General features: G+C 39.1%; 1 protein-coding gene across 2 annotated transcripts in view; it reads right to left on the bottom strand.

The window, feature by feature from the left end:
* LOC130930785 (transcription regulator protein BACH2-like) overlaps positions 1–16340 on the bottom strand; it is a 60984-nt gene extending 44644 nt beyond the window's left edge. For both annotated transcript variants that reach the window (XM_057858906.1, XM_057858907.1), the window contains exon 1: positions 16137–16340. In XM_057858906.1, coding sequence (XP_057714889.1) covers positions 16137–16168 — 32 coding nt within the window. In that variant the 5' untranslated portion in view covers positions 16169–16340. The remainder of the gene's footprint in view (positions 1–16136) is intronic.
* Between the last annotated feature and the right edge of the window lie 279 nt (positions 16341–16619).

Raw genomic sequence — 16619 nt, 5'->3', positions numbered from 1 at the left:
AATATGACTAAGACGAATAAGTATTAGCGTCCAAAAGACTTAAGACTAAGACGAACATTACAAGGGCTGCCAAAAACAACACTGGTCCGCGGATGTTGTACTCGTCCGCCCGCTTCAGCAAGTCTGCTCCAAAGGAGAAGTATAAATTGTCGGGGACCGGTGTTCTTTCAGGATACTCATCAAATGAGCATACATCATATTTCTGAGCATGCACTGTTGGAAGTTGCACATAAACCAGCTTTGCATTCTTCGTGGTATCATAACTGAGACAAAAGGTTAGCAACATGATCAGTTTACTCATGTTTTCTTGCAAACATGCCTACAAAATACTTTGAGCACCCTGAGGAATTTTCAGCCACAATGTTATGTTTATTTCAATGTTACATTTTAGTTAATCTAGTAGATTTGTTAAGAAAGTTAATATGAAAATATTGGAGGTGTTTATCATCATTTTTCTTTGTATTTCTTTCTTATAAATGAAATGAAATGAAGGTGGAATAAAATTTTCAATTTAGGAAGTTATCCAACAAAGATGAACAAAGATCAAGAGCAGTCCTGTACCTAGTCCATACTTTTCGTCTTCTTAACAGAAACATACTTCCCAAGTGCACAAATACATCCTCGTGGACTTGAGTATACAGAAACGGCTTCAGTGTGATGCAAGCCGCCCGTTATGTCTACCGACCACAGGCAGGAAACGACAACTGCACAAATGCGCATTACACTCCGACTTGAACTTTGAAATGGTTGAAACAAGAGAAATATGAGAAAATGTTCATGCCCGTCTGAGAATGTGCAAAGTCTGTTATTGTGTGTGTTTACAACCTTGAAACATTCAGACGTTTAGCGCATCAAGCAAGGTACAGTGGGTTGAGCGCCGATTAGAGAACATGGCCTCATATTCCACTTGAATGGTTTATTTATTTTAATACTGCACTTTAATATCCCCACGCAACAACAAACACAAGGGAAGACAATTGTGGAGCTAGATGTACAAACAACCAATTGACTGTGAAAGAAAATCAAAGCGGAATGTTATGGCATGTAAGATGCGTTCAAAGTCTGCTCACTAAATTGGAGATTTCTTACTTGAGTGAAAAAATGTAGTTATGAATATCAAATTAATGTGGTCTTTCTAAAATGCGGATTTCACCCATCAAAGTTTATATTTAGAACATAACCCCATTAATAAAGGAGGAACCACTGTTTATCAGTATGTATCTAATGATGCCTACTCATGACAGTACCGTATTTTTCGGACTACACGTTGCAGTTTTTTTGGGTCATAGTTTGGCCGGGGTGAGATTCATACTCTGGAGCACTTCATGTCTGAAATTATTAACACATTATTATATAATTTCACATGTTATTTTGACACTAAACTGCAAGAGGGCACTCAAGGCCGGAGTTTCAACATTGGCAGTAACCTACAAAAACTTATACAGTGGTACCTCTACATACGATCACTTCGACACACGATCTTTTCGACATCCGACGTAAAATTTGAGCCGCCATTTGTTTCTACATCCGACGAGTTGCTCGAAATACGACGACATGACAGCACTGCAAACGAACGCACGGTGGATTTTCTTGTGTGAGAAATCAACACAGTTTCCAAAAAAAGTTGATACAGTTGGAGAAACAAGGAAAAAAGTGATGCTTACCTTTGAAATGAAGATGCAAGTTATAGAAAAATATGAGCTTGGGGTGCGCGTCCCTGAACTGGCTCAACAATAGCTCCATGGTCCTCTTCCGACCACCGTTCGCCACTATTTATAAGTTAAGGTGACAATTATTATTGTGGTAACATTGCCAAGGAAATCGCCAGCTTCGTCACGTTTTTATCATTTATTTAAGAACTTATCCAACACAAAACGCCCATTGTCTTAAGCAGGTGACTGCTCTCAAGAAAACGAAAGTATTATCTCTACCGCACCGACCTATCTCACTGAGACGTCAGCTTCACGGTGCGTTCAGGGACAGTAAAAAGTGTCCGCCATATTAGAATCCGATTCGTTATTTACAGGAATAATTATTAATTATTCTTATTATTATTATATTATTCTGAATTATTTATTTATAACTTATTTGTTTTTCTATGTTTAATTGCCATTTGTAACAGTGCCAGCAGTATTTATTAAGAATTTAGTGTACGTTTTTAGGCTTTGGAACGAATTAATGGAATTATAATGTATTCCTATGGGAAAATCCTGCTCGACATACAACCATTTCGACTTACAAACAAGGTCCTGGAACGAATTAAATTCATATGTAGAGGTACCACTGTATTTGTTTTTCTATGTTTAATTGCCATTTGTAACAGTGCCAGCAGTATTTATTAAGAATTTAGTGTACGTTTTTAGGCTTTGGAACGAATTAATGGAATTATAATGTATTCCTATGGGAAAATCCTGCTCGACATACAACCATTTCGACTTACAAACAAGGTCCTGGAACGAATTAAATTCGTATGTAGAGGTACCACTGTACTTTCTTTATGCTATATATCTGAATAACTCTTTATAGCTATGTTATGTTAACATACGGGGCACGTTCCCAGTTCATTGTTTATGATTCATGTCACGTTAGCATACCATACACTTATTCGGCCTGTTGTTCTCTATTCTATTTTGTATTTTAAAACTTGAAGTTGACATGTGACAAGTGACTTAGACTCCGCTGCGAATTATACATGTTTTTTTTCCTCTTCATTGCGCATTTTTTGGCTTGTGCGATTTATACTCAGGTGGGACTTTAAGTCTGAAAAATACGGTACCCGTTCAGAAAAACATCTAAATTGGAACAAGAACGCGTATTCCAAGGCCCAGGATAGATTGCATTCTAGTTCAACTGTACAGTATTTGTTTTACTGTCTTTACAAATCAGTTTCCCTCAGACACGATAATACCCTTTGAGCTAAACAACAGCTTTAGCTTCAGCTTACCACCCCCTGTCTAGGTGGTTTTAAGCAGGCCCCAAAACAACTGACCATCATCTCACCATCTGCTCCATGTCTGCACCAATCACTGCCAACCATGCCAGATGGTTTGCCAGATCTGCGACAAGGTTACACACCAGATCAAGAAAAAATGCCAACACTGCATGGGGATTGCAGATAAATATGACAGGTTTGTTAATTGATGGCCATGGTACTTTTATACTAACATCTTCAACAGAAGAATAACCAGCTAAGTTAGTTGAATGGGATTGAAACCTCACCACCCTCCCCCATCTGACTACATACAGAGATGCATACAGTTAAGACAGAAGAGGAGCATGAATTCAATTATCTACCAGGAGATATTCGATGTAATGTAAATGTAAAGCAGTTAGTGACAAGGCTGAAGCTGTTGATACAATGGATCTTTCAACAGGACAACGATACAAAGCATACCTCCAAAACAACCATGGCTTAGACGCAGACCAAGGCAAGGCAAGGTCATTACATCACATGAAAATCCCAAAACACAGATAAAATGATACATAAAAGTTACATTAAATCATCAAGACGGTTAAAAACAAAGACAATTGAAACGGTAAATAAAAATTAAACCAAAAAATGAAGTCATATAACCTGAAATTTGAAGTATATGGGCAGTTATGAAAACGCGGCGGTAAAAGAAATACCGTTTTTAGCCCTGATTTAAAGGAGAGATCAGTTTGAGCAAACTTAAGACCTTCAGGTAACTCCAGATGTAAGGGTACGGCTGCCAACTCCCTGAAATGAAAAAATAAATAAAGAAATAAGGGCTAAATCATTGGTAGAGACTTCACCCTTTAGTTCTTTTTTTTGTGTGTGAAATAGGTTTTGTATGTGAAGTTCGCTAGGGACCGTCTGAATGATGCAGAGGGGTCATGGGAGAAAGTCATGTGGGCAGATGAGACCAAAGTAGAACTTTTTGGTGCAAACTTTACTCATCGTCTGTGGAGGAAAAAGAAGGAGGAGCACAATCCCAAGAACACCACCCCACTGTGAAGTATGGGGTGGTGGAAACCTTATGCTTTGGGGCTGCTTTTCAGCAAAGGGAACAGGACGACTGTACTGTATAAAGCAGAGGATGAATGGTGAAATATATCGTCAAATTTGAGCCACAACTTCCTTCCCTCAGTCAAAGACAAAGATGAGTTGTGACTGTATTTTTCAATATAACAATGATCCGAAGCACACAGTCAAGCTGACCAAGGAGTGGCTGCTTAAAAAGCATATCAAGGTTCTGGAGTAGCCCAACCAGTCTCCAGACATAAATCCAATAGAAAATTTTTGAATGGAGCTGAAACTTCGTGTTTCTCAACGACAGCCCTGAAACCTGATAGATCTAGAGAAGATTTGTGTGGGGAAATGGACCAAAATCCCTGTTTCTATATGTGAAAACCTGGTGAAAAACTACAGAAAACGTCTGACCTCTGTAATTGCAAACAAAAGCTTCTCTACTAAACAATAGCACTGGTTTTCTCAGGGGTACAAATACTTATGAACCCCAATAAATTACAAATAAAGTATTGAAAAATCCTACAATGTGAGTTCCGTATTTTTTTTAATAGATTATGTCTCTATAAGTGCAACTGCATCTATGATTGAAATTTCAGACTTCTCGCTATTTTCTAAGAGGCTGAACTCGCAAAATCATCAGGGGTGCAAATACTTCTGCTCTTCACTGCATATGTATGTACATTTTCCTCATTATATAGACTTTGTTTGACCTGAAACAACAAGAATTGACATTTAACATTATAGCTGGGGTAAAATATCATCTGGCAATATATTGCGATCCTTTATGTCCTATTACCAAGTATCGATACTTTTTTCTGAGTATCGATACTATAGATACTTCTAATGTGTGTGCCAACGCAGCGTCGCCCACAAGCCAAAATAATAAAGATGTCATGATCTGATCGATCTCTGTCCTGCTGCTTTTCTTGGTCTACAGTGTGCTGCAGTGCTTGCTAAATTTAAAGATGAGTGACAGCCATTGAAGTGTTGATGTTGCCAGAAAAGCCTGGGAGCGCTATACTTCAAAGGTGCCGCCATGTGTCAGTCATCGTTGAGCCTGTTAAACACTAGCGGTAGTGTGAGTGGTAAGTCATTGTGTGTGAGTGTTCTCAGCAGCATGGGCGGATTTGAGTGGACTGACTCAATAAAGCAATTAATAAAGAATACTGGTGCACGATAATTATTGGTCCGATAATTATCGGTCCAATAATAGGAATTATGAGTCATCCCAATAAATCCAATAACATAATTAATAGGACCGATAATACAGTATGAACTGTGCTCGCTGGCTGGGAAATCAGTTGACCATTTGCGGGGCATTGCTGCCACCTGCCGGTCAGAATAATTCGCTGCATCTATAATTAGGCCCACAAACTTATTCACTTTACACAGTGCTGTGTCTAGCGTTAGCATTGACAGTTGTGAATGCTTTCTGTTACTTACGTTTCCGCCTCGGAAATATATGTAAGTATTTATGTTTACTATAACATATGGATGTGCAATATATGTTTACTTCGGTGGTGAGGGGTCATATGTACAGAACTTCATAAGTTGTTGTGTTATAGAAGCCAGCCAATGCTTAAGACTAGTAGCTCAAGCTAGTGTGCTATGCTGTACATACATATAATAGTAGTCGTGTAATGTTAGTCCTGTCAGCATGCTTGGTAGGATTTTATACTATGCAGAGAAGAAACCTCATGCTTTATTGAATATGGGTTCACTCACTGCCGTTTATATTGATTATTATAAGGCAAGCCATTAATCCCTTTTGTTCTACCATATTTTTGTTATGAGGAATGAGTGATAAACCTTACTATATAATCTTTACATTGTTAGTTATAAGTTAGTAAGTTATTGAGAGGCTTTTTGGTTATTGATAGGCTTGCTGTCCTAACCTGTCTCCCAGGTTAAGAAAGTTGTTTCATGGACCATGACCACAACAGTCTCCTGTAGCACCAAATATTTTTATCTGATGACAAAGCACAATACCTGTTGGGTTTATGTTTTAGTTCAGTGCTCATTGTTCAGGAAACACATCTTCAATTATATTGACTAATTGATTGTGATTGACTCAAATTATATTTATTTGAAAAAATAAATATTGGCACTTTATTTGAAGTCAAGACTGTTCTTGTCTTTGTTTTGTTCATTATAATAATGTTCATGTCATTATGAAAATTCTGGTGAGATCAAAGACAAATCTTTGTTGAATCCACCATTATTTTTTTAAACCTCCAGGTGTTCAAAAATTTGGGTGAACATACATTAAAAGAATTTATACTATATATTTATTATCGGTTATCGATATCGGTATCGGCTTTGAGGAGCAGGAAGTTATCTATATCGGTATCTGTTTCAAAAAATGGATATCGTGCACCCCTAATATAGAAACCATTTTTCTATGTTATTCTTGTTTAAAACTAATTCAGTGGTACAATAACATGTTTAATTTTTTTTTTTTTTTTTTAAACAATTTTTTTTCGGTATCGGATCGGGACTCAGTATACAATGTGAAGTGTTTTAAATAGCTTTTGTTCTATTTTGCACAGGAACAGTTGCTGCAACAGTTAATGCACTTTTTAATGTAAAAAATGAATAAATGTCAAATGACATCTAGCTTAAACAGAGATACATGTCTCTGTGTTTTTATACATTTTAAAAGGTAATATGTTGCCATAGTTGAAGTATAGCAATACGTATCGGATCGCCACACGGGTATACGGATCAGATCATGACGAAAGTGGATTGTCCCAGCCCTATTTAACAAATATTTTCTGCATAACTTGGACATAAAATTGGAAATATTGAATACAGCCCCTAATTTTAGCAAAACCAAACTTTTACCTTTTTAGTGGCAATTTTTCTTTCAGTTTGGATCCAGGCAACACAAATAAAATGAATACAAGCCAGAACATTTTTTCTCCCCCATCCATTTTTTTTTTTTTGTAACATGGTTTAATAGGCCGATTTAGTGACAAACCTTCGATGGCTGTCAAAGTTTAGGTCTGAGTCAGTAATTTCGCCAAGATTTCTGGCTTGATTTGTAGCTGTAAGTGACATTGAGCCAAAGTGAGTGCTGGTTTTTGACCTTTACTTTTTTTGGCCCAAAAAAAAAATCTCCTCTGTCTTTTCTACATTTAGCTGGAGAAAATTCTGGCACATCCATTCATTGATTTGATGAAAACATTTACTCAGTAAGACTAAGGGGCAGTTTACATAGCGACTCTGCGACACCAAGACGCACTGACTGTGTTGCGGAGTGGCCTCGTCTTCATACGGTGTCGGTGAAAATGGAAGGCGAAAACGCAAACCATTGAATCCGGGCTCCAAAGTGGAAGGATTCAATTGCGGGGGCTTGCTCCGCATCCATATCAATGGAAAACCCCCGTTCCAATAATGTCAGCACTCACACACGTCACATTGGGCGTGCGCAGCGGTGCAGCTAAACATTAAAAACAGCAAATATGGCGGAACGCCCGCTTTAATTTACTGTTTTTAATAATATTTTTAATTTAAATATGTTAAAAGTTTCCATTTGTGTGCCTTTTGGAGCAAAAGAAAAATGCCATTGCTTGGAGTGGGCAGGTACGTTGTCTTCCAGGCTGAGGAGGTTGTTGGGATCAAAGTGCATAATTGGCTGTAAATCTGCACTGCCCCCTAGAGCCTGGCATGAGTACTAGATTGTTTTCAAGCGGAATTGCGAAATTGTTCGAATGGAGACGGAATCATATAAACGATTATTTGACATTTTTCGTATTCTCGGAGAGTAACCATGTAAACTACCCCTAAGGGACTATAGTCATGGGGGGGACACTGAAATGTAGAGTTGTGTGTCATCTGCATGGGTGATATAGGAGATGTTGTACTGTTCCATTACCTGAGCTAATGGAAGCATATACAGTAAGATGTTAAATAAAAGTGTTCTGAGAATGGACACTTGAGGAACCTTAAATGTGAATTTAGTTCGTTTTAGACTCATGGCATCTGATTGACAAAAATAAATCATTATCTTGTAAAGGGGTGGAGGATTGTGGAGTAGTCATCACAATTGCCCAACATGCATTTCATAGACTCTCAGGTGGTAATTGAAGTTAGTTTCAGCACGAAAGATGATATTATTACTTTTAGCAAATAACTTGCATGTATTTCAGATTGCCTGCCCTTCCTCGTCATGTAATTAATCGTCAATCGGTGTGTATGTGTATGGGTATAACTGACGTCACAAAAGGGCTACACTCATACGCGGTGTCATTCGCGGTTTAAACATTATTTTTACCATTCAGTTGTTGAGTCATTTGCAATTTGCATACTTCGAGCAACCATCTTTAACATGAAGGTCATTTACACTAGGTGTTGTTGATTCCTTTGAGCGGTCAGTTGATGAAGCCCATGTGGGCAGTGTGTCAATGTTTCTGGTGTTACTTTGCTGTTAGTGTCCCACTCCATCATTGCAACAAAAGCAGTTTGTCAAATTGAGTTGCAGAGAGACGGTCACACAGCTAGATTAGTTTAGCATTAGCTATCCAGGATGATATCGATACCAGCCAATTAAAGATTTACAGATGGATGAGAATTTACAGATTTATGGGTTCACGGGTTCAAAATGTGAAAAACACAATCCTTGTTCTACATTTAGTGGTGAAGGATCCTGTTTTTAGCTAACCATTTTTAACTTTAAAAACTTTTTTTTTTTAATCTAAACAAGGTCAAGGCAGCTGGCATAAAAAATTGTGTACACCTTGGTTTAAAAGACAGTTAAATGCAACGCTAGACTCAGGCATGATGTACAATGAGTGTATGTATATGTATATACAGACACACGCATACAGAGACATACAGTACAGGTCAAAAATTCGGACCCCTTCGCATTTATGCATTTTCACAGCTATTTAGATTGTAGATTCTTACTGAAGGCATCAAAACTATGAATGAACACTTTGAATTATGGACTTGTATAAAAAAAAGTCAAATAACTGAAAACATGTTTTATATTCTACCTTTCTCAAAGCAGCCACAATTTGCTCTGATGACTTTTTTCCAGGCTCTTGGCATTCTTTCGTTGAGCCTTGAGAGCTATACACCTGAAATAGTTTTACTTTACAGGTATGCCTTAGAAACATCATTTGTTTTGCATTGAATGACGTATGTCCAAACATTTGGCCTGTATTGAAGATGTATATTATACATACAGTATCTATTTATATAAACAAGTTTCCTGAGCAAAAATTGGGCAGCGCCATTTTTGACATTTTCTATTACGGACTTCCGATTTAGACAGAACACCATGAATTGCGGTTGAAGTAGACAAAGTTTTAAACTGCCAAATCAAACTAGAGGAACCCACCGAATCTCCAAAAATGGATTCAGCACGATTTTGATGAGACTCCAGGATTTTCTGTGCTGTGCGTGGTTGTGTGAACTCCTGGAAGCACCCATACGTGCTTGGAAGTGTAAAGTTTTGAACAGCGTCCAGCTTCAAAGTGCTAGTGTGGATCTACCTCACCATACACCTTAAATCGAAACCACCAGCAGATTAAGGATTTGGCTCGAAGTTTTAACCCTAAAGTATCCACCTAAAAGATTACATATTTGTTCTTATCACTTCGTTAATCTTTCGTGTAGAAAATCCTAACAATCTGTGCAGCCTGCGTTAACATGGGGTGTAGATTGATAGACCAGCCACTTGAGTGACCAAAAGGAGGCAAAATTACAAATAATATTACAGTTGCCAAATGCAGAAGGGCTGGCACATATTATGTTGTTACAAGAAAATAATATAGAGTAATTTTCATCTGGTTAGAGCCGTTAGATTATAGTTATGGTATTATGAGCTCAATGCACATGTACATAAAGATAAATAGTATGTTGTTCTTTTATTTTGCAGATATTGACTGTAATAATGTTTTTGAAGAACATGATTCAATTCCTTGTTTTATTTAAAACAATTGGTGCATGTGCAAAACAGGTCAATAAATCACAATTTATAAAATTATTGGTAAAATATTAACAAAGGTTGAGCATAAATCGAGCCTTCCATCATCAATAAGGTAGAATGCACGTCGTCTAGATATATGTCAATCAACGTAAGTGTTGTCATGAGGCACAATCAAATTGTCTTCTCTTGCCTAACACCGTTTTCCACCTGTTAACAAATGAACAAAAAACGTGTAACACTTGAATTTATGCATTTAGGGTAAAAAGCCCGTGTATGACTTGTAGTGGATGAGTGTTTGTTTTCAATTTCTTTATCGTTGAAGCTAATGCGAAGCTAATGATGTCTCAGCTGTGACGCAACACACAGAATTGTAAATAAATTTAACATAAATGTACCTGTTATTGCATTGTAGCGGCACTGTCTTGGTTCCACATCTGCCTTCATGAACACAAAATTATCATATCCATGTGTTAGGACACATTCAACTGGATGCTTCGGAGATTTTCAGGTGATTGCGTTTCCATCCACTGCCATTAAATCAATAAAATACAAAACTATTTTGGTTGTGGCAACTCTTAACCATTTCTTCATGTTGTTCTCCCATGTCGTGATGATGGCAGATGGATGCGGCATTTCCAAATTGTCTTTTTTGAGAGATTTTGATGAGTAATGCCACTCCATCTCCACTGTTGTTTTGGTTGGAGAAAGTGTACAACGGAAGTCACGAGCAAAAATACGGGAGTAAAGCAGAAGTACCTCGGAAACTTGTCTATACAGTGCCCGGAAAAAGTCTTCGCCCCTGCAAAGGTTTCATTTCATCAAACCAATTTTAATATCAAACTGGGATAACCCAAGGATATATAAAATGTTCGTACATCTAAATGATTATTCTCTTCATGAAGAGGATAGGGCCTGGGCTAGGTGACTAGGTGCCCGAGGCAAAAGTGTAGCTAGGAGCCCCCCCAAAAAATGACAATATATATTTTTTAAATATTGTATAGTTTGTAGTGATGTACTGAAAGAAAAATTCTTGGCCGAAAAACTTAAAACCGAAAGGCCGAAAAATACACATGTATAAACATTCATTTTATATTTCTTCTTTTTCAAAATTATCTTATTTAAATTTTTTTCGCCTTGGCATTGGTTCTACAACCCCGGAGTCTCGAGAAATTTAGTTTGAAAGGTGCCGATTCTGAAACCCAATGGGAGGGTGCGTTCCTTGTGTTCTGTCAGATTTTCCACCCCATCAGGAATTGCAACTCACAGCAAGTTTGGGACACTCGAAAAATGGGTCTCATACCTCCAATTGCTAAGCTAAATGAGATCTCAACGTACGTTTATGTAGAACTGTAGTTCACAACAACAACAAAAAGCTATTCCTTTTTCGCCAAAACTATTAAAGTTCTTTACAAGGCTATAACAATCTCTCCTACTCCTTAAAATAAGACTCGGCGTTTTCTTGTGCTACAAGTGGAATCGATCGAGAGCCAAGCGAGTGGGCTGAGTTGTAGCGGTGACGAAGACGAGCAAAGTCGCTCCCAACCGGATTAAACCACGACTGGCAGAGGGGGTGTAGAAGTCACTGAAAAAAACTGACAAAAAGAGGAAGTGGTCGCGCTATAAATGTATTGTACTAAACCCCAGCAAATGTACATGTATGCCTATAAATACTATTCGTTTACTGTTCCCTTGACTCCAAACTGCTCACGCACAGGCTCAAATGCACTGTACTCGTTCTGACGCAGGATATCAATGGAAAGCAACTTCAGAAGGGCTTTGTGACAGCATGAAGCAAATTTATTTTATTTTCCTTCATTTAATAATTGATATATTTCTTCGATACCTTAAAATACTTCCACCGCGGACATGTTGGCTGTGAGCCAGTAGTGTAAACTCGCCGTGTTTTGATTACCTCATCACATGAGGACCAAGGTTCTTCACACTTTTTGGTGGTAAACTTTTGACCTTTTAATTGAAGCCCGAAAATACAATTTTAGCTATTTTCAGCACCGAATTTTCAGTCACATCTCTATTAATTTGTAAATATTGTATTTTCAAAAGTTAAAGAGTGTATGTTTCTCAGATCTGACTTATGGTTACAGATTCGGAACAGAAGTCATTTTTAAAAAAAAAAAATATATATATATATATATTTTTTTTTTTTTTTTTAATAGGTGTAGCATATTGAAATGTACTTGATATGTTAAAAAACATTCAGGAAGCGTAACATGAGTGTCTTTTTTTCCTCCACTACCATGTTTTTACCCCAAAGCAATTTGGCGTCCCCTCCACAAGATAGCACCCAAGGCAAACGCCTGGCTCACCTATGCTGGAAAAAAAAGTACAAACCTATCTGACCCAACATGAAAAAGCAATTGCACCTGAACCCGAAGTTGCGCCACCTTAGGTAGCAATGATTTAAGTCAAACATTTGCAATAATTAGTGATAATTGTCACACACGGGAGTGATATCCTTCATCGATCAGGCAGCCTCCGGCGGCGAGCAAGTTTCAGCGGAGTATTATTTCCCTGCTGCGGCCTCGGCAAGCAGTCCCGCCAGACCAGAGCAATATCAGTGAGCATCTGGCGGGAGTGCTCATCGCCGAGGACGCAGCAGGGGAATGAACGCCGAAAATGGCTCATTCTCGGTGGACAAACTGGCCGACATCAGTCGGCTTGTCACACGCCACGGTCACCGGCTGATGAAGGTAAGCACGCCTTGCTTCACTGGCGGACGGCAGCATTGTCATCCACAAAATGCAAGCCACCTCCTTATTAAAACGTGCCATGATCCCAGTATGTGACATAATATAAAGCACTTATCTTACTTCCTCATCCGTCCAATGGGCCCTTGATTGTCAGCCTTGTTTGGCTCATTCTTTGCGGTGAACATGATTTTTTGGATACCCAAAAAGGGTCACACCACTCTCTCTGGTGTGGCAACAAAAGCCTGCAGCACATTGGGCTGGCGTGACGCGAAAAAAATCAATTAATTAATCCGCAAAATCAGCTGAATCCGCAGTCCTTCTGCATACAATAGTATGGCTGTATAGTGAAGATGATCTCATCCGCTGACGTCACATTCGCCTTCTTCCTCAATCCAAGACTCTGGCCGGCAGTTACTCATTTTCATCGCGCGGGAAACAAAAAGTTGATAAACATATTGATCTATTCCACACACATCCAAGCGGTCCATTTCATTCAGGAGTATAACATATCGCGTGTAATATGAAAAAAACATGTTTTCTAGTGTCATATACACAACAAAACTAGGGAACTTTCTCAGTTTTGTTAGATTTAGCAGCACCAGTGGACCAAAGAGGCAGTGTTATGCTTTAAGAAAGACTGCATTTCCCGTGAAGACCAGCACACAGTGTTGTAATATCCTGATCTCCCGATCACATGCAGTTGGATTGAACGACATTTCTTTTTCCAGCAGCTGTGTGAAAGATTAATAGTGATGAGGTAATGAATCGAGTTGTGGCTAAACAATATTAGATGACGACGTAGAAAATGAGAAACGCTTTATTGTGTACCGTATTCCTCCACCGGCCCCCCGCACGTGACCGAGTGAAAGCCGGATCAATGTTTATTTTTGAGTGTCCTTTTATCCTGGTAACCTCCCTTTTTCTTTTTACCGCCGGCAGTTCAAACTAAACTTTTTACATCTTAAACCAGCACTAACGAGACACAATCAAATGACACCAGTGGGGTTCCATGGGGGGCTGGGTGAACTCTGGATGACCTAAGAAACAATGTTTAATAACTGCAAAACGATGGCGGCACAAACGAAACTTTTTGCAGCACAAACCAGCACTAACGTAGCACAAACGATTGACATAATTTTGATACAAATTTGCGTCTGATGGGGGGCCAACTTCACAGAGGTTTTCTTTTTTTGTCTCTTCGGACGAAACTTTGGTTGTTCTGCCATCTGTAAAGAATCTACGTAAAAGCATTCACATCGGCTTCCATCTTTATAACGAATGGGGAAAGGGGGAAGTGGCATATGCTGAAAAGCAGTCAGCACATTTTTAGTTTTTTTGTGTGGCAGGGTTCCTGCCACCCTCCTCACTCTCCTCAAAGTTAATTAATGACAGTGAAAGCAATACAGACCCCTTCAAGATATAAAAAAAAGTGTCATTCAACTGGTTGTCAGTCGACATATCAACACAAATATTATGAAAATATTTTATAAAGGTTGAAAGGTTACCTAGTGTTGCTTTAACTATGAGCCATTTTGACTGTTCGATCACTGCCATCCTCCCAGTCAAACTGGATTGGGCGTCTATCACTGTCAATGGCAGGGAAACATGATCACTCAATGTCAGCCTTCACGATTGGAATGAATTTGAATTGGAATTTGATGTCTTTTACTGTCAATGGCAGTGAAAGAGTTAAGAGATACAAGCAACAAAATAATCCTGACGTATATTGCAAAAATACTGCAAATGTACATTTCGTTTTACAGTATGTATTTTTTTACACTAGCAAAAGAAACCCTGTAGAAAAAGAAAAAAAAATCATTTAAGATTTTTTTTTTGTCAATAATCCTTATACATGGCTAGAATGTTAGATAGCGTTGTTCAAATTGGGGGAGAAAACTACATTTAATATGCTATTTTTCTCTCCTTAATACATTTCTGAGGTATCGGATCGTAGATCCTCAAAATCAGGTGACCCGGACTCGGCTCGCATGCAAAAATACATGATCAGGACATCCCTAAAAATCATAATTTGTTATTATAAATCCTTGGGTTGTGGCAGTATTTTTTTTTTTTTGGGGGGGGGGGGGGGGTAAATGAAACCTTTGTTATTGATAAATATGAGGAAAAATAACAAATCAGGAAGAGGGCAAATACTTTTTCACAGCACTACATATACTGTGTGTATGTATATTTAAATATATATTTTATACATACGTGTGTGTGCGTGTGCATATTTACACACAGCACCATCATACTATGAGAGGCATTATATGGAATCTTTTAGTGGTCTTTGCCTACACAACGTCTGCAGCAAGAGCTGTTGTAAATATTTCATTGGCTTCAGTCACCTCGCATCTGAACCATTCATTTGAAGTGTATGTAAAATACAAGTGGAGGTAGACGAAGCAAGAGAAGTCCCCCTCTTGACAACAAAGTGCTGCAAGCACTGTGATGCTCCCCTATTACGAGTGAGGTGGAGGGTGGAAGGATATAGCCATCGACGGTTTAAAAAAAAAAATTCATGTGGGCAGGGAAGCATGTTTACACGAAAATAAGGGGTTATTCTATTGTTCACCGAGTAAGGTTCATGGTGATTTCAATCAATGATATTTCACTTATATCCAAACACCGTTTGATCTCAATGATTCAGTGTGTTTGAGGGTAAAGGCAACACTACAACTGATTCACGTTGTCCCCTCTGAATAATTAGTATTGTGTACAGAGAAAATATTGGGGGGGTTTAAACCTCGTAGGATAATTCTCGCATTCTTGCACTCTCCGCCGTGGCCGTTGCATGAACCGAGTACTCGGCGACAGAGGGCGGGAGTTAGGGGGAGGGAGCCTTGCTGCTCCTTTGTCCCTCGCCAGCGCCTTTCTGCCCCAGAATGACAGCAGGTAACGCGGACCAGGAGGCTGATCCGCTTCCCCAACACAACATATTTTTCACCAGCTTCAATATTAAACGGGACTGAACTCAAACGGTGTTTTCTATGCAACATCAATACGGGAAAGTGTAAAAGAGCGTCAACTTCCGACTGAAATTCCCGGGGCGCGTGTGGTCTTGTCATGCTACAAACCGGGTCATTCCCAGTCTGACATTAGGCACCGTGGACTAGAACTGGGAAAACCGCCCGTTCCATTTTCAGCAAGGCATTTCCATGCTTGGCAGGGGCTACAAACAAAAGAGCCGAAACAAAGGCCATTTGGAGCTCCTAGCTTGCTAACATGGTGGCTCGGGAGCGTGTTTAGAGTGAAAACACCTCATGCAACTGTACGGCTGCCCTTTATATCAGCATCCCTGCTAACTTCAACGCCACCGTATCAAAATGACCTAACCCGCACGGGAAACAAACAAACAAAAAAAGCTGTGATTTAGTAGACAACAGCGTGGCTACTACAACAAAAACAACTGAGGGAAGCAAGCTGCTCCAGCACGCCGCTTTAGTTAAGCTGACAACACGTAGTGCTCCCGCTTTGTCAACGTAACGTAGCGAAAACTCACCCTTTTTCTGCTCGCCCACGGTAGCTTCTCATAAATAAAAGTACGCCTGCATGGTGGTCAATCCCTGCTGTCCTCGAATAACAAGATTCACTGTTTTAATGGGTACATGCATCAATCGCTGCGTCGTACACGGCTTTCTGTTCGTGTTAGATGGAACGCCTTTTCTCCTCCAAGAGCTGCATTGTTGACATTGGTTTGCTGACGTCATGCTAGCCTCTCATTCACAACAAGGACCAAGCCCCCTCTGCATTTACGATGATGCCGCCTGCCTGCTCCCCTTGCGGTTATCACAAATACATACGCTTTGCACTACGATAACGTAATTGTACAGTTACACAACAATTCTTAGGAATTTGATATTACGCTCGAAAGGAAATATTAAAAGTCTAAAGCGGTGGGGCTTAAGTGTCCACGCAAAAATATAAATGAAGAAATCTATGCATGAAATAAATTTATGGTTTGTACAATAGCTTGAATAATGCC

This window comes from Corythoichthys intestinalis, chromosome 15 (genome assembly GCF_030265065.1).
Source record: "Corythoichthys intestinalis isolate RoL2023-P3 chromosome 15, ASM3026506v1, whole genome shotgun sequence".
Classification (NCBI taxonomy): Eukaryota; Metazoa; Chordata; class Actinopteri; order Syngnathiformes; family Syngnathidae; genus Corythoichthys; species Corythoichthys intestinalis.
Note: the sequence above shows the minus strand (reverse complement) of the source record. Positions and strands in the feature narration are given on the sequence as shown.